This window comes from Bombus bifarius, unplaced genomic scaffold (genome assembly GCF_011952205.1).
Source record: "Bombus bifarius isolate JDL3187 unplaced genomic scaffold, Bbif_JDL3187 scf7180000008243, whole genome shotgun sequence".
In the NCBI taxonomy this organism is placed as follows: domain Eukaryota; kingdom Metazoa; phylum Arthropoda; class Insecta; order Hymenoptera; family Apidae; genus Bombus; species Bombus bifarius.
This window is the reverse complement of record NW_022884537.1, coordinates 304,309-323,583: the sequence shown is the minus strand read 5'-3', so window position 1 is coordinate 323,583 and position 19,275 is coordinate 304,309. Positions and strand designations below refer to the sequence as shown.

The following is a 19,275-nucleotide window of genomic DNA, read 5'->3' as shown; positions in this document are numbered from 1 at the left end:
TTTGATTGTTTAGATCCGAAACATGATTACTAACGTGACTACTAACAAACCTGATAGTATAATTTTTTCAATTTGTGACAAGCTGCCTCCATTTCTTTATTGTCCTCTCCCAGGCCAGTTATCTGCCCATAGCGCGATCGAATAACACGACTAGTTACTAAAGAGAGCAATGTACTAAAAATCGAACGGCCATTCGATTTCCATTCAAATTATTCCGGATTGAATTCGTCGTGTGTGATGCGTGATGTAATGAAAAGTGTGGAAAATGGATGGGTGTGCTCAGAATCGTAGTCGTTCTGCCGGCATTGTTTACTCGGAAGGAAGTTCAACTCGGAAGTGGCACTATTCATGAATCTCATACGAGGGGCAGAGCGGCGTATATACACGCAGTTCGTGTGTTCGCGTGTGTCAGAAGCTCTACAAAGATTATTTGATGTGTAAGTGCACATACAAGTGTACTTAATGCAACATGTATACGTATGCGTATATGTTTGACGTAAAAACGTCATTCAAGGGGCTGGCTGCGCAAGCGTAACTTGAAATTCTGTATACGGATCAGTGTCGACTGATCTACAACAGCGTTTCTCAATCTTTTCTACGAGTTACGAGTTATTAAAACTCAAAAATTATCTGTTTTTTTTTTTTTATGAAATGCTTGAAATTTCATACTTGATAAATAAAAATAAATAAAAACCAGTTTAGAGTAGGTACGATGTTTGTACGACAAGAAATACATACATGACACAAGTGTACATGTAATAGAGCAACTAGAGTAGAGTACAATATTTGTACGAGTAATAGCTACATTTTGTTCTATATTTTAAATAAATGAATCATCCATATAACTATATTGGCTTGCTCATATATTTAAAACTTTGTAAAAAATTGCAATCTTTCTTGTATAGCAACATCAGGTTTGATAATGAGACAAGCAAAGGCGTTGAGTAACTTTTACACATTACAAGTCAGCTAGTAATCTTATTTCACATAAAATTGTAAAATTTCAAGATAGAAATTTGTAACTTTTGATTTGTAACTCGTCAACTTATCAGTACATCGTTAGTTACTAAATTGATATGCAAGAGGATTCAGATGTTGATTTTTATACGATTAGGAAAAAGTGGAAACGCCGATTAATCTTGCAATGCATGGAGTACCATTGAGCTATTATTTTTATTCAGCGTATTGCTTTAATTTACCACCTATTAAATATTATTGGAATTTTTTAAATTCATTTTTTATATTTTTGAAAGTACTTTTTATGTACGTTCTTAAAGCAAAAAATGATTGACAATGTCCGTGATTGGCGCAAGAAATAATAATATAATCAGGAATAATTGGAAGTGAGAGTATACTGTCATTCATATCTACTGAAGTATTCAATTTTTAATGATTTACGTTCAGAAAATAATTGTTTTATATATAAATAAAAACATATTTCTTCTATGTTTTTTTTAATGGGAGGAGTTAATGTTACTGGTGTATTTTTATTAAAAATTCAATATTAATCTAATTCTTTTTCTGTGCCTAGAAATGGATTATGCACAGAAAAAAATAATAGTATTTAATTATTATCTATCCAAATTTTTTTACTCTCCACAGATAATCGTGAAAATAACGATTTTTTTCTTCGTAGTGTATGAACAATAATTTTTCGGCTAATGCATTTTTTCTCCTTAACGATATTTGATTATTAAGTGGCACAAAATATTTTCTTCCTTATAAATAGATTTTCTGAGATTCTTTTGTTTATGTCATATAAATAGTAATTTTTCAATTTTCGTAACTAGTAAAGACGTTAACTTGGTTTACATATGATTCATTTCAAATTTTAAATATTTTAATACTAAATTGCAATATATCGGATAACATCGTATCAAACATCCAAGACAGGTTTATAACTTTTCATAAACTTTGTAAACAAGAAGTACTTGCACTACTTTATCTAACAGAATTTTGATGTCGCACTTGCTTTCCACTATTTCCATATACGACATATATCGATGCAACGTTACAGTATTTATTTTGCGAATAAATTAATTTTTCCGACGATGTGTTTTTCCTTAACGGGCGTATTTCCCGCTTTACAGTAGAATGCATACTTTTGGCGATGGAGTAATTTTACAATACACATCAGTAATTAAAATTTATCTGAGCGTAACGTACAATTTTATTTTTCAATACGCAAAACTAATATCGTAGAAAGCAAGAAAATGGAGCATTATGCAAATATCTCATAAACAGTCGAACGTGGAAATGCGTTAAGCTTTACGGAAAATTATAAAGTTGGTAACTACGCCAGAAATTAAATATAATTTGAATTTAATGTATTTAGGCCCGTGTGAAAACTGGAACCAATTTGATTTGTTATTGTATAGACTAGTTGTTATTTTTACTTTTAAAATTTAAAAAATTCAGTAGTAACTGCAAATAATATTATATAGTAATGTAGCAGAAAATAAAAATAATATCGTTTCATATACAAAGAAATACTAATACTGAAGTGGTTTGTCAAAATGAGGATCTTTTCATAATTTTGTACAAGTTTTTCGTTAAAAACTTGGACAACTTTAAATCACATAAAATCATTATGTTTTTATTTTTTCATGAAACAGATTTTTCTCTTTCTTCGACGAAGTTAAATTTTTATAGTTTACCAAACACAGATGCATCCGTTTGAACATTATTAACATTTTCAATTATATGTATTAGGTTGTTCCAAAAGCTTCTTTCGCTTTATAAGGAAATAATAGATCCAGTAGAGACATTTTGTTCTATTACTATCATACATGATTCAATAAAGTAATATAAAAGAACAAATGTTGTGCATCTATTATTTCCTTATAAAACGAAAATTGATAACGGGATCAAGTAAATAGAACAGTATGTATTTATGTATTCTATAACGGAGAATTTTTTAAATGAAGCTACAAACATGTAAATTTGGAAAAGAAGAAATATAGTTATTATACATTATATAGAAATATAGATAGTATCATAGATAGGAAATGTAAATGCATATACAATGTGTCTAAAGCACTGAGGCCATAAATTACACACACACACACACATATAATATAATACTTAAATATCAACTTCTGAATCGACTTGAAATCGCCAGTTTAAAACACGTTATTTATCAAAATTCTGATTCGATCGAAGCGGTTCACAAGGTCTACTCCAAACAAATAGTCACATATTTTTCAATACCTTTTCAAACAAACTTCTCGCAAAAATATTCAAACAACTCGAAAACATCGTGCTTCCGTAAGATGAAAGTTTATTTTCATTTACTAAATAAAGAAAGAGGTAGCCTGAAATTTGCTGATCGAACGTGTAAACGGATAATGAACGCAGGAGAACAGTTTGAGAAACCCTGATATTCGTAAGCATGTATTATATAAACAATACATGTTGGCGATACTCGCGCGAACAGAGAATCGCACGCGTGGGTGGGGACACGAGCGTGTTTTACGGGTGGCGGATCTGCTCGCGCTCAGTCTATTCCTGCGATTCATGGATCCTACCGGCCATGCCGCTGATTTGTGGCCCGTTGACGTTTAATTCGGAATTCATAAGCGACTGTCGGTGGCGTGGAAACGCGCAAATTTAGCTCGATTGTTCATGGATTTTGTAAGCATCAGGTCCGTGGACAGCAGCATCGAAGCTATTTTAATAGTTTTACAGATGTTTCCTACCTTGTAATTTCGTATATCTTTGAGCAACGTTTCGAAAGTCGATCGTTCCACCTGTTAATTAGAAACGATGAGTTCACTTGTCATTCGGATTGTCAATACTTTGAACGCAGTAATTTATTTCATACGATTTGTTTAATGCATCGATATATTTACTTGTATTTCGTTTCTATTTTAACCTTACTGTTTTTAGTGTATTCTGAAAATTATCGCTGTATAATGATTTGTGGATTGCTTAATTAAAATTAGTTGCTAGCGACAGAAAAGTGGTTTTATTGATTTTTAATTCTGTTTACGAGGAAAGATCTGATTTAGAAATAATCTGCTTGCATCAGGTGGTTGTGACATTCGGTTTTTCATAGTGTTGAATGACAATCTACGCAATATAAACATCGACATTATTAGAATTTCATTACTTGTTTTATCATTTCTTTCTATCTAGCAACAATTACTTTTCTCGATTTTTTATTCTATTAATTATCCCAATTAATAAATTAGTTGTATATGTCAATCGTTTTCGCTATTTATATTTTAAATCAAAATGTCTGAGATAAGAAAACATAAAATGAAATAGAAATAAATAGAATAAAGTGGAAACTAAAGGAACATAAAAACTATCGTGAATGTATTTGGTATTTCGCAGATTCGTTTGGCAGGCATACAAAAAGAACATATAATTGAATTATAAAATTTGTCGTGTTTACTTTTCAGATGATACAAAATCTGACCAAAGCTACGCCAATCAGAACGGTGAACCGAAGAGTTCCTTGATCCACCAACGAAACGAAACCGAGAAAAGTAAGAATCGATCATATTTTTTTCCCCTTTAATTGATAACCGATATTACTTTGGAATGCTGTCCTGGCGGTGAATCATGCTTTTTGCACGGTCATAAGACAACATCAACTTCTTTTCCTTATTTACCGTGCACATTTGCATTCGTCATTCTCGTTTCATTCATGGGAAGATGTAAATGCTACGCATTAATATTACTTTCTTGTGCAAATAAGATTATTAAATACGTCCCAACTATTAACTATAGTCTTCGTAACATCATCTCAAAATTCGGAAATATAAATCAAATCGTGTAGTATATAAAATACGATAGCAATTCATAAGCTGTTCTTTAAATATTGCTCCACCCATAATAGGATTATTTTTCATATCGTTTTTTATATCTCAATAATTTTATGGCTACACTATAATTACTCTAATTATCGAAAGAGACTTCAGTTTTGGTTAGAGAATTTTCGGTTTAGAAATTTCATCTTCTTCTAAATTTTTCTTCTCATTAGCAAGCAATTATAGCATAGACACATCATTTTGCTTTGCGTATCCCGCGAGCTTTGTTGACATTATCGCACTATCGAACGATTAAACGATTCTCGTTAGTGTGGCATTTCCCTGATAGAAAGGAACGAACATCTTTTTCTTTACGTTTTGTCGTCTTATGTCAATACACGTTGATTCCCTCGAAGAAAATTATGCGACAAGTAGAGCAATTCCGGCGGAACGGTTTAACAATCCCTTTCGTTATTTAATATTATACTTATTTATAAACTACGAACAAGATTGCATTTCACCAGACATTAAAAAGCAAAAGCAGTGAAAAAACAAAAAAAAAAAAAAAACAGATGAAGCATAAAACAGAAAAGTAGAAAACAGAGAAAAAGTCGAAACTGGCCGATTTTACGATTCCATAGGAGTTTGCAAATTCTTGGAGTACGCTACCGACACGGAAGAGATTAACATGCCGCACAGTGCGCGAAACCGCAGAAATCGCAAAGGTCGCAACAACAGAAGACCTTCTCAAAGGCAGCAAACTCTGGATAAAGCTACGAAAGATAACAACGCCACCATAGAAATTCCGAAGAACATCGAGGAACACGAAGAGAATCTTCACGAACCTAAGACGAGCGCAGATACGAAGACGAACGACTCCGACTCGGAGAATACCGTACACAGTGGCAAAAATCAACGGCAGAATGTCGAAGACGATGATGTAAACGTGACAAAGAATTCGGATAACGAAATCACCCCAAAGGGAGTTATATCGAAGTCTCGTAGATACGCGAAAGAAGAAAAGTGTCGAATAGAGATAGGTACAGTGCAACCTGGCATCAAAGTTATGAAGATCACAACGATCAGCAGTTCACCTCTGGAAGCAAAGATCGATCACATTCCCGGGGTCGGTATCGTAGAGACTGGCAGTAAAGATAAGATGCCGGATAACGAGGCTATTGTGACAATTTCCGAACCTGTGGACTCTTTCTCTTCTTGTACGACGAAAGTGGACAGGAAGAACGATCTGAGTCAAGATTCGATGTTGACTGGCAACAAGCTGCAGATTCGCGATGTCAGCGACTGCGACACGGTAGACACCGATAACGTTAAACCAGTTATCGTCGAAATGGAATCGGACGTGGAAAGGGAGCCAACGGAGCTAGCTACGCGGTTGCAAGCGGATTTCGATGACTCTGATGCGTCGAAGCAAGATTTTGTGGAACCGAGGCGTGTCTGGGACAGCGTGATGCCGCACGACGTAGAGAGGAAATTGAGGAGCTTCATCGAGAGTCTAAAATTGCCGACTTACGTGGAGGACGTCGTGGAACCAACGAAGCCGACGGACCACGAGCGGATCAGTGGCTCGACGCACAAGAAGGCGAGGAAACGCGCCACTTTCGAAGCGCAACACGCGCACTTGCAAGCGGCTAACAGGTTTTTGGACATCATTCAAGAGGAGGGCGAGAAACTGTCCGAAGACGAAGAGCAGCATATAAGAGATTTTATCAACGAGGAGATTGGGAAATACCGGAGGAAAGAACGCTGTTCGGAACGTGTAGAACATAAAGAGGGATTGATGCAAGAAATAAGAGAGGAGGAGCACAGTGTGAAGATAAATGTGATCAACGTGGACGAAGAAATGTCTGAGAAAAAGGAAGATGCTGATAAACAGGAAGATGCTGATATAGGAAGAACTGTAGAATTGGATAGAGTGGAAACGGAGCTTGACACTAGAGAAGCGAGGAAGCCGATTGACGAAGATGATGAATCGCAGAAGGATTCAAAGGAAGAGAATTTCAAGCTGAAAGAAGATAATGATACGGAAGTGTTAGAAGGGAAAAGTGTTAATGTTGAAGACGAGTCTGTAGGAAGTGAGTCATTCAAAATAGAGGAATTGGAGCAAAGTATAGAAGAAGATGAAGAGATATTAGAGAAAAAGGACGATAATAATGGAAAGATCGAGGAAGTGGTAAGCGAACCATTGAGTGATGACAGTATAAGTCAAAGTGATTCTAAGTTGATTGTTGAAGATGAAACTAGTGGTCAAATGTTGTTTAATGGTGCAAATAATGAATTGAAAGATTTGAATAATAAGCAATTAAACGAGAAATGTGAAACATTAACTGATGATGTTGGAATAAAAGAAGTAGAGAAAGTGTCGCTTGTTCAAGAAGGCATGTCGACAGAACAGACGTCAGAAAAACAATCAGAAGTTTCTGATGATTTAAATATCAGTGCACGTTGTACGACGATACAGGTTGAAGAGAACAAAAATGAAAAATTAGAACTGGATAAAAATCAAGATACTTTGAATGAAATATCGGAAGAATTAAAGATCAAACAGTTAGAAGTGGATGGTAATTGTACTCGTTTGGAAAGTGAAGTATTAATTGAAAAGCCTGTTAGAGAAGAAAAATTGGATTTGGAAAATAACATACGAAATTCTGAAGCAAATACATTGTCAAAGGAAACTGAAGAATCAAACTCAATTGGTGACGATGATGGTTCCAAAAACGAAGTGCTGTGTGAAAAATTGGTAAAAGAGAAGGAATCATGTATGAGAGATGATGTTGTGAAAGATTCCGAAGTAAATACGTTGCCTGAAAATCGAACGACTGAAGCGATTGAAAATGGAACAACAAATAATGGAGAATCGTCTCATAAAAGTGAGATAAAGTTCGCAAAAGTCGATGAAGAATCGTCGTACGAAATAACATCTGCAGAAGTCAATGAAAAATCATCGCAATATGAAACAAAACATAGAGACGTCGATAAAGAATCATCGAAAGAAAATGAAACAAAATCTATAGAAATTAATAACGAATCATCCGAATCGAAATATTCACGTGTAGAAAATACGCAAAATGAAAGTTATACCAATCCAAAAAACGTTAATATTTCCGAATCGAGCATAACGAAAAGCGTAAGCGATGAATTATTAAAAGAACAATCCTGTTGCATAGAGAGGAAATGCCCAGAAATTCAGACTCCAGAAAACGTTATATCAGTGATAAAGACAAAACCTTGTACCGTAACGCCGCCAAAAAGATCTTCTAGCCTGTCAGACATCGATTTCCAAGAGAAAACAACGTATTCCGGTATTTACGATCGTAATCCTCCAACCCCTCCGCTTCGTCGAAAAAGGGAAGTCAAACAGCTCATAGACGTTGACGATCCTCCCAGTCGTCCACCTCTTCCGAAAGAAAACCTCAGTATATTCGATGCATCTTTCAGACAACCCTTGGAAATACATTCTTTGGAGACTCCAACGATGTGTAGGAATATTGGCAGCCTGAGAACTTTATTGACAATAATATCCCGCAGTGACGCGTCCGTCAGAAATATTCGCGACGCTTTAAGCACCGTGGATTCGTTGGCTCTGCCTGAGAACGTACGCAAGATAATCGATGATCTAAGAGCAAGCGGGAGGAGGGCTTGTCTCGGGAGTGACATTACCGAATTGCACAATTACCTTGAGAACGGCGCCGAGCTTGGCAATGGAGCAACGCCTGAAATAACGCATGACTACTTGAATCGTAACGTACACGAAAAATCGTCGGCGTCCAAGTCGTCGGCGAGATCTGACGCGCACGAGCCGGTCGAACGACTAGTGAAAATGGTCATAGAATCGTCTAAGGACGAACCTGATCGAGCAACACTTTCTGATAAATCCAATCAGAAGCAATCCGAGAGTAAGATCGGAACGTTAACGAATGAAAATCAGGGAAAGAAAACTGAATCGGAACAGTCATCGCGTCATCATGTCAATAAGGAGGTTATCAAGAGTGAAATGTCGATGAAGAAGAAGATTGTAACGCAAAAAAACATATCAACTATGCGTGACTTTAGATCGCGTAATAATAAAGTTGAAAATTCAAAAGATACCAGGGAGTTAACTACTAGCGAGGAAGAGTTTGAAGAAATATACAAATATTCCACTTCAAAGGACAATGACGAAGTGCAGTCTTACGTTCGTAAAATTAGCAAGCACGATAATCATGATCAGAAGGAACGTCAAAAATTCGATAGCCCATCAGAAATACTAGACTCTATTGTAAAAATCCACCCTGAGCATTTCATGGATAAAGATAAGTTGGAGACAGTGGATTATCAAGGGCACGACTCGTCCAGCAGTGCGACTACTTTGAGTACGGTGAAGTATAACCCGGCAGATGCCTGGCAAGCTGACATTTATTCGATAATAGCGGAAGAAGCAAGGAAAAGCAAGCTTAAGCGAGAGGCAGAGGAGAAAGTCGAGTCATCCAGCTTGAGAAACAAACTTCCTTTGCTGAAAAGCGATGAATCGTTTTATAACACAACGAACTGTCACGAAGTTCCAGTGACACCTGAACCTATACCCTATTCACCTGTCGAAGATCTGTGTTACGCGACCATTGACAGTGATGCGAATTATGTGAAAAGTCAGTCGCAGAAAGACGGGACTACCAATAGACCAGAGTCTTTGAAAGACCTTAGCATTAAGAAAATTTTGTCGATGCCGTACGGTTTTCACGTAATCAACGAGATCACGATGCCTAAATTTAACATCTTTAAAAGTCTACGATCTATCCCGAAGTTTACTAATAACGTAACGAATGATGAGATTAGAGACGTTCCATTAAATATGCATGCAGTGAATGAGCAGCAAACTGAAAGAGCTAAACTAACGACAGCTTTGTCAGAATCAAAGAGTTCTGATCCATGTAAAACCACTGTTTCAGACCAGACTATATCAGAGCAATTAAAACAGAAAGAACTGCTCGATTCGAATCTCGGCGTCGTCGAGTTACCCAAGTCGCGGCAAACGACCATGGCCAAAGATAGTTCGGGAACGTGGGTAGGTTTATCGACGACCAAAGATCCCAGGTTGCTCGTTTGCTTATCACCGTCTCAGCAGAAAACCGCAATAAAAACGAGCGCGGACAACTTACTGGATCTGCATAGAAAATTCCTAAACAGACACAGCTATTTCGACGAAGAACCGCCTCCACGAATCCCTGTTCCTAAATATCGAGTCGAACTGCTACCCATCGACGAAAGTAAGAAAGAAAGCGTTAAACGCGAAGTAAAAATCGAATTCTCCAAACCGACTGCTCACGACGTTCGCACTGAATACGATAAAAAATTACCTACAAACAGGCTGTTAGACATCATCAAAGAAAATTCTGACAATTCTAAACATCCATATAGCGCGAGACCAAAGTCGAGAAACGAATCAAAGGTAAAGTTTGATGAATCCAGGCACTCCGACACAAAGTCGTCTTATACAAAGTCGAGTACTCTTGACAATGGTCAGGAGCGTCTCAAAGTCACTCGCCTATGCGACTGGTTGAACTTAGCAAGACGCGAACCCGTCAGTAATGCGCGGCACGCGACATCGCTCTCCGATGATTTATTAATAGAATCGTCGGGTGAGGGAAAAGAGCGTGATAAGAGTGGATTCAGCGAACGAATTCATGGCAATCAGTCGGAGGTTGCAAAAGAATCAGGGTCAGATAGAACCAAGGAACATGTTACTGGTAAACGGTCGACGCCAGCTCATTTCATCAACGCTGCTTTGATCGTGAATTCGCTGGAAAAACCGGAGCCGCCCGTCAGAAGTCCGACGCCCTTCAACAAGAGTCCCATTACACTGAACAGTGCTATCATCGACAAATCGGCCGCGATGCCAGACACTGCGGACAGGAGGACACCGCCACGAAGGACCATCGATCCGCGCTACAACGTGAATCCAGCGTTGATCGACAATAAAGTGGAAGTGCCACCGCGTCTGAAACGTGTGATCAACGTAGACAAATCGTGTATCGACACGACGAGTATTTTCGATCAGAATCCACCTAGAAGTCATCTGGAACCACGACGATACAAGAGCGAAGAAGAAGAAAATGTGAAACAGGTGGCAGCTACGGAAATCATGCAAAATCTGAAGAAGCTTCAAACCGAGGCAGAAACTCAATTGGAGGGTCATCGAAAGTATTCTCTACCCCAAGAGTATTTCGCACAGCAACTGAAATACATAGAGCTGCTGGAGAATCAGTTGAAAAACGTAATATTAGCCGAGGAGGAGGAGAAGGAAGCCTTTGAGACATTCCAAACACATGCGAGGCAACGGGTGCAGGAGAAAGGCGTAACGAAGGATGTACCGAAGAGACTTCCTTCTTCGGACAAGTCTTTTGATCGAGTATATACCTCTGAGATTAAAGAAAAAGCCTCTCGAGACACTTGCAATGATGAATCTTGGGTAGAGAGCCAAAGCTGGCAGGAGAAGTCCGAGGAAGTGAAGGAAAATTATTCGGAGACGATTAATAAACATGGTCAGAAGGATTTTTTGAAGAAGGTGCATCGCGAGAACGGTTTCCACGAGGAGGAATGTGAAAAGCGAATCGAGCACGTGGAACAGCATTCCGTGATGACCAAGAAGGGTGACAAAGTTCCTGAAAAGATGAAAACGGATCGAGCTGAGCAAGCGAGCGGCGCTTGTAGAAAAGCACCTACGGAAAAAGAAAGGACGAAGGAAGAGCGTGGTTTTGGCAAAGAAAATACGTCGCCTGAGATGTCTAACTCACAGAAAACCGTCAAAGTCGAAAAACCGAGTGTGCCCGCGGCCGTGAAGAACAGCGAAACGTTTCGACAGAGAATGTACGACGAGTATGTGCACAAGGTCCTCGAGCGAGAAGAACGGAAACATCATAAAGTGGTGAAAATCAGCACTCACGAGGATATTCAGAAATTGAAGAATAATTTGGGAAAAAGTGACATGAGCACCGTTGAAAAAGAGTTTATCGAAAAAGCGAGGAACAGGCTAAATAAATTTGGGATTAATTTGGACGAAAGCGAGTCTGAAAGCGACAAAAGCGGTAGTAAAGTCAAACGTGACAAAAAGACGAATGAGAGGAAAGAAGAATGCAACGAGGAGGAGAGTACCGTCAAGGTGAAATGTTTGATCGACGGGAAGGAGTTCGAAGACGCGAAAAAGTTACCGAAGCATCTACAAGAATTCCTTACAATGTCCGCCACGTTCGACGATGGTGAGTCTCACCGAATCGAGGATTGATTGCAGTGTTATTTCAGCGTTGTTTTCCATTGCTACGGTTGAAATATCGTGCTCGAGTGTTGATCGCCCGATTTTTGAATTTTGGAAGATACGAATGACGTGTCGGATATTGGATACATAACAGTCACTAACGCACGTTCGTAGCCTTGTGGTGGATTGCATTGTCGTAGGTTGCTTGCCATATTGCTCGTCACTAACGATATTCATGGTGAACGAATGATTTTTTTTTCTTTCTTTGCTCGTCTTTTTAGTTGACAGCCATTTACATATTGGTTGTATTTTTGGTTAGCAACTATTTCTCTTTTTGGTTATTTTATATCCGCGTCCTATAGAAGATTTATTAGACAGGATATTATAAATTCGACAAGCGGTTCCCTATGCAATAATAATTTAAAAGAGCAGAGTTACTATTTTTCATACAGAGCTTCATTTTTCAAAATATTAAATTTATTCTGCACTTATATTTTCTGTAACTTTTTCGATTTCTTTTCCACACTTATTAAGATTAACGATAATATTGTACGAATTTTGTCAAGATTTTGAAATATTACATTATTTAAATGACTGCAGATTAAAACTATATCGTAGGCAGTAAAGAAAAGTATTGAGACATAGGGTGAAACTGTAAAAAAGCTACTTTTTCTTTGATTTCGATGATTTTTGCATATGTTGTAGAAATCAACATTGTGAACAACTTTTTCCTCTGTATGCAACTGTCGCTCGACCATCATTTCTGAGATATTCCTAAAAAGCTATCGATATCAGACAACAGTGAATTTTGCCTATAATTGTGTAGCCGTAACAGCGTACGTGTTCGTATTAATTGTCGGCCGTCTACTTTTTGCTTATCTTTTGTTTGTTTGTCGAGCGACAGTTACATACACAGGAAAAAGTTGTTCAAAATGCTGATTTCTAAACATATACAAAAAAGCATCAAAGTTGAAGCGCAAGTAGCTTTTCTACAGCTTCACCAGAGACTTTTGTTTAACGAAAATCAAAATATTTAATGAATTAAATGTTAAAAATATTATATTTTTCATATTTTCATATCTTGTTGGAACGTCGAACTCAGATTGATATTACTTAGATGAAAGTGACGTTTTCAACAACTTATAAGATAGTAGTAAAAATCTGTTGTTTCGGTCAGATTGTAGGTAATCATAGTGAGAAAATATGTTGTCCGTAGTTTGTTCGAAATCATCGTTAATAGAAAATATTATAAGGTAATGACGTTTTAGTATTGACAGGTTTTTGTTAATGATTCATGCTTTTGACGTGCATTTTTCAACTATGAATTAATAAGATAAAAATAATAATTATTGCTTTAAACGGTCGTATCTGCTTGGTTACCAGCAAGCTTTATTCACATAAAATTTTGTGTGCTTAGTTTAACTTTGAGTTAGGTGAATTCATCTAGACAAGCAGAATTTGTAAGAATAATATTTCAAATTTCATGTTTGATGAATCAATTTTAATTTTTATTATAAAAGTTGTAACAAAAATTTTGTGATATTATTACAAAAGATGTAAAATTAAAAACTTTTTCATTAATTTTTACATCTTTTATTATTACCATTATATTATTATTATAACGAAGTATCGTTAAATATAAATATAATTTAGATGTAATTCAAATCTTTTAATAATATATACACATAAATGATGTCAGCTATATACATACGCATCAAGTTTTATAATATTATATTTGGAATTTAACTAATTTCAAGTGGATTCCCTGATAAGTTCTATTACATAATTAAAGCTGTGTTTTCCTGAGAATGAGACCTCCAATTTTCGTTTTTGATAGGATTGAAAGCTGTCTTTCATAAAACATAATTTTTAAGCTGGCTTTTATAAAACATAATATTACATTTATAATTATTCTTGGGTCAAATTAGTGATTTTTTTCCGGGATTGTATTCTCAGTTTTTAGTAATTTAGAAATAATTATGTTTAATCGACAATATTTATGGTCTGTGTTTAATAATAAAAAAAAGTGGCAACCAACACTCACAGAATAATATTACATGCATATATATTTATACAATTTGTAGAAAGTATTTAACTAAGTATGTGATCTTGAAAATTTGTAACTTATATTTAATTCGTCTCTCATATCGAGGTTGATAAGCCACGCCAATATCCGAAATGCTGTGGCTGATATACGTGTTACAAAACATGCGATAAAAGCGAATAGAGTACATAACAACAACTTATAAATGATATTAGCATTTTACACGAATTGTAGGCAATATATAGAAAATATGTAGAAATATGTAGAAAATATACGTTCAATGAATTGGAAGATGATATTTATTTTTAATTTAAAATTTGATTTTTAAGTACGTACGTTTCTTCGAACGAACAATCTATTAAGTTAAACACAAACAAGATACATGTACATATGTATTTTGGATAAATTGAATATATAATTTATTATATATTTATTATATGATATAATAGATACTACATAGTAATATACAAATGCCACATTTTTAAAATTGAGATCTATTTCCAATCACGGAAATATTTTATGTGTGTACTGTTTTAAGTATGTTGATACTACTGATATTTTCCACTCATTGGCTATCTCAATATGTAACTCATGTTGTTTCAAGATCTCAAACATTTTTGAAGTCTTTTGAAGAATTTTTTATATTGTCTTATGTCGTGGTATTGTCAGTAATATGACGACTGGTTTCTTTCTGAAGTAACTTTCATCAAGGTCTGGCTAGTCCTGTTAAGAATTTATAAGATGTGAGCAACCATTGAAAATCAGATGACGTCAAAGTGGCGTCATCGCTTGTTACAATGTTCGTAATGTTTGTTATACGAGTAGAATTAATTGCTTCAGGAGCTTCAGCAACTTTTATTTAGTTAAAATGTAAAGAGTATTATTAAACATGCATTTTATTAACTGTCATTCTATCTCTATATCCGATCATCTTTTGAGTTGTGTTATAACGATATTAGATGTCATGTTCTCTTAAAAATTAAATATCATCACTGTGAATACAACTGTGAGATATTTAAATTTTAAATAACGAAATAAAGTATGAAACTGAAAGCACATAATTTTATTTCTATTCAATACATATTTTATTGAATTATTACATTTATCTTGATTACAATTTTACATTTGTTTAATTCAATATAAAACATGATCTAAATATTAAATTTGTCCTTTGTTTAATATGAGATGTGACATAAATTTTTTTGTTTAATAGAATATGAAATCTGTAAATTAAATAGAAAGAAATGAAACGGTCATCTAGGAACAGCTCATAAGTTACGGAGTCCAAAAAAAGAATTGTTGAAATTTATGTGTTGTTGTCACGTATAAACTACTGAAGAGATTTTTATAGTGTTTTCTCTGTTGTATAGCTTACTCGTGTTTGGAAAAGAAAATAGAGTATGTTTCATCTCGATTCGTTTTGTAAAAGCTGAGATAGCTGGGCTGATCTGAATTATATGTACTGTTATGTTGAGTAGAGGTCAAGCAACGATGGTTACTATTTACGTCGCGTTTGTTCTGAAATCGAGCCTTTTTTAATTTAATATTTTTCACTACGGAGAATAGCTGTTAGCATAAAAAATTTGTAGGGATTTTATTCATACAAATTTATTTATTTATTTATAACCGTTGGTATAACATAGATCTTTCGCGGGAGATAAAAAGTGGACGCAATTCGAACCATACGTGAGTTCATTTTCACAGACATCGATAAGAAATTGATCTGAACGTAATTACGAAAGGTTTTTCGAACCGCTGGGATCTCATAAAACATAATGAAACAGGAAATAAGGTTTGCGTAACGTTATATGCTGAACCGATAGACGAGAAGCGGATTGATTTCTTGCCCATAATGAGGAAATACTGGAAGATAAGTTTGTTGGCTTTCGCGTAGGTCGTAGGATATCGTTACGACTAGAATATAGAATAATAACTGAAAGCTGTTAGAATTTTTACTGCCGTAAATTTTTATATCTTTTTTCGTACCACATAAACTTTTACGTTATATTTTTCTTCTCATTGTATAAGAAGTTTGAAATACCTAAATTAAATAAGGATACAAAACTATACTTTTGTATAGGTCAAATAGTTTAACATCTTTATTAAATATGTATATAAATATATATTTTATTTTTTTACTCTTCAATTTTTTGATTATACAACACAAATTTTCTGTAGATATCATTATAGGTATATCTATATTATTTTACACATTAGTATATTTAGTATATTTTTAAAAAGCTTGAAGGATTGAAATTTGAAAATATCTTGTCGATCAGGAGTTTACAACCTTCTCACTGGTGCATAGCATCAAACCAAAATTAATTCAGTATACGTTTCGCACATAGAAGTATGAGATTATGCACTTAATTAAATTACTGTCATATATCTGTATTTTGCTCTCAATAAAACGATTGAACAGTTAAACGAAAAGATTTAATTTTGCATTGAAAATATACTTTTGGTTGATAACGCAGTCGGTTTTTCTTATGTTCTCACTTGAAGCACAAAGTTTTTGAGAATGAAAACTTACACGATTTCAAGTTTTACATATTACTTTGTGTATTTTTTCCGACAAATGTCACTTTGAGTGCGCGCATATCTTTCTCACTGACACGTGCTTTGACATTTCAAGCTATAAAAATACACAGACTAGATTGTTAAATTATGACGAATTTCTTTTCGAGCTTATTTATAGTAATGGATGTATTTAGGTATATGTTACTTTATAAGTTACCTATGAGTAAAACCAAAATCTTAACATATAAAAAAAATATCTGAAGCTTTTCATCATTGTATTACGCAATTCGTGACATACATACAGAAATAATCGTGTTTCTTATTAAAACTATTATTAATATTTTCATTAACGAAGAATATTTTTAACAATGTTATACTGCAAAATATCATGTATAACATCAATAGGTATAAAATACCAAAAGTCAAATTTTACAGCTCATATGTAAAAAATAATTCATTTTGAAAATAATTCTGTCATTTACCTAGGACGTGACATTTTTCGGAAGAACAAAGACTTAATATAAACAACATACACCCGAATCAATTTATGGGCATTCCCAATAATAACAATACTAATAAATTGAAGACCAATGATGGCACATTCAGTGCTGATCGATTTTTTATTACGTACAGCATAGATAATAAAGTGCAGCTAACGGATCCTATTCTATACGTTTTTAGGGCTATAAGAATGCGTGTGAAAGAGAGGGAGAGGGGAAAAGAGAGAGAGAGAGAGAAAGAGACAGAGACAGAGAAGTATTCAGGAAAAAGAGAGGGCCCGCTAGTATATCTATTAGTAAAATGCGTCTAAGAAAATTTTTCCGCGAAAGCACGTCACCGGTTTTACAATGTACAGCTGATTCGATACGATGTTTTCGCCGTGTTGCCGAAAAAAGGATCTTCATAAAAGTGCGACCTGAGAAGACTCTACTGCAAATTTATAATGCGCACACCGCGCCGGAGTCATCAAATCTGACGTACACGACCAATTGTAGTAGAAAGAAACAATAAGTTCGAAGCTTCCCAACGGATGAATCATGAGTCATAATTATATAAATTATTGATAATTTGTGATTAAAATTGCGATTTTAAATTTAAACTATCCGTTACTTGTTATTCGTATATTTATTAAATTCGTCTTTTTTAATTAGGATGTTTGCTGATTAAATGGGTCCAAATTATTTTGATTAGTATTCTTTAGATGGTTGAATAATTGAAATAGTCAAAAAACAAAAAAGTATTTTGGAAATGTTGAAAAACATAAATGAGATGTTTAAATTTTGTCTTTTTGCCAAATATTAACAAGTAATTACGTGTAATTTTCCATTATTATAATATTAAGTGCTTAACGTTAATTTTGTTTTTATTGTTTATTCATTTTCTGTTGTTCGTATTCCGAATAAATTTTGGTTGCTAATCGTAGCAAGTTTATAAACTGGCAACTGACAAGCAGAAACAGTGGCGTGGCAATCAGCCGATGGTGGCATGAGCTGGGAGTACAGGTGGGAAAAGGCACCCCTGGTGGGCCTACCGAGGTCTTCGAAATGTAATACCGTGATAGCCCGAGATAAATGGGTCTTCGAGACACTTGAACCTGGATAGAAACGGTTTCATATATTCGTACAGGAGCGATTTTGTCGGCCACGTTATCTTGCCAATCGAAATAGTTTCGTACGAATGCATTAAATCAGATGTCTTTGGATTGATTTAGCTCACCAGTGTGTTCCCGGTTTTAAGCTGGAAATCCATTAACAAGCTAAGCCAATCCAAAGGCATTTACTTCAATCTATTTATATGGCACTGTTTGCATTCGGAAGTTAAACTGATCCAATTATTGAAAAATCGATCCTGTAAAAATGTACAGAACTATTTCCATCGAAGCCAAGTTCAAGTGTCTCAAGGACCCATTTAACTGGAACTAGTATGAGATTTCTTCATGATCAATTTTTCGGAGCTTAACAAAAGCCCAGCAGGTAATCTTTTTGTCTCCGCACCCCTAGTCCATGCTACTGTGACAACGACCATACCCAAATCCACGACATTCCATACTACCTGACAGTGAACCGTTAGGCTTTGAACTGACCTTTGGCTCAACATTACATTTTCCCCATTACGTAGGACAATCAGGATCCTCTCCTTGCCCCTCAACACCTACAAACGCAACATATAAAAACTGCAAGCATTCGACCACGAGACTAGTCTCGTGTACAGTCTTGGCCGTGATTTGAACAACTATTTTAACTTCGCTACTTCATTCTAATATTATACTTAATCATTTTGTGAATAAAAGCCTACAAAAATATAAAAGCATAGTCGAGTTAAGCTATTGCTCAGCTCTTCCTTTTTTATCACGAATTTTACGTGACACTACCATCGGTTGATCGCCACGCTACTGTCTCGGCTTGCCAATTGTGTCTGTTTATAAACTTGTTACGATTAGTAACCAAAATTTATTCGAATGATAAGTAACAACGAAGAATAAGCAATAAATATACAATTAACATTAAATACCATAATGGTAAAAAGATATAAATATTTGGTTGTTAATATTTTTATGATTTTATTTATGTTTTTCAATACTTCTAAAACATTTTCTTTTTTTTTATTCAACCGTCTGAAAAATAGCTTGTATTTATTTAATCAATATTCTAATTAACAGAATGAAGCAAATTTAATGAATAATAAATAACAGATAACAAATTTTAATC

The 19,275-nt window shown here is 35.1% G+C and overlaps 1 protein-coding gene across 1 annotated transcript in view; it reads left to right on the top strand.

The window, feature by feature from the left end:
* The window catches only part of LOC117211777, a 377,618-nt gene that overhangs the window by 196,873 nt on the left and 161,470 nt on the right, over window positions 1-19,275 (top strand). Inside the window, exons 5-8 of the mRNA XM_033456000.1 lie at window positions 4,407-4,493; window positions 5,399-9,612; window positions 9,766-12,007; window positions 16,525-16,527. Coding sequence (XP_033311891.1) covers window positions 4,407-4,493; window positions 5,399-9,612; window positions 9,766-12,007; window positions 16,525-16,527 — 6,546 coding nt within the window. The remainder of the gene's footprint in view (window positions 1-4,406; window positions 4,494-5,398; window positions 9,613-9,765; window positions 12,008-16,524; window positions 16,528-19,275) is intronic.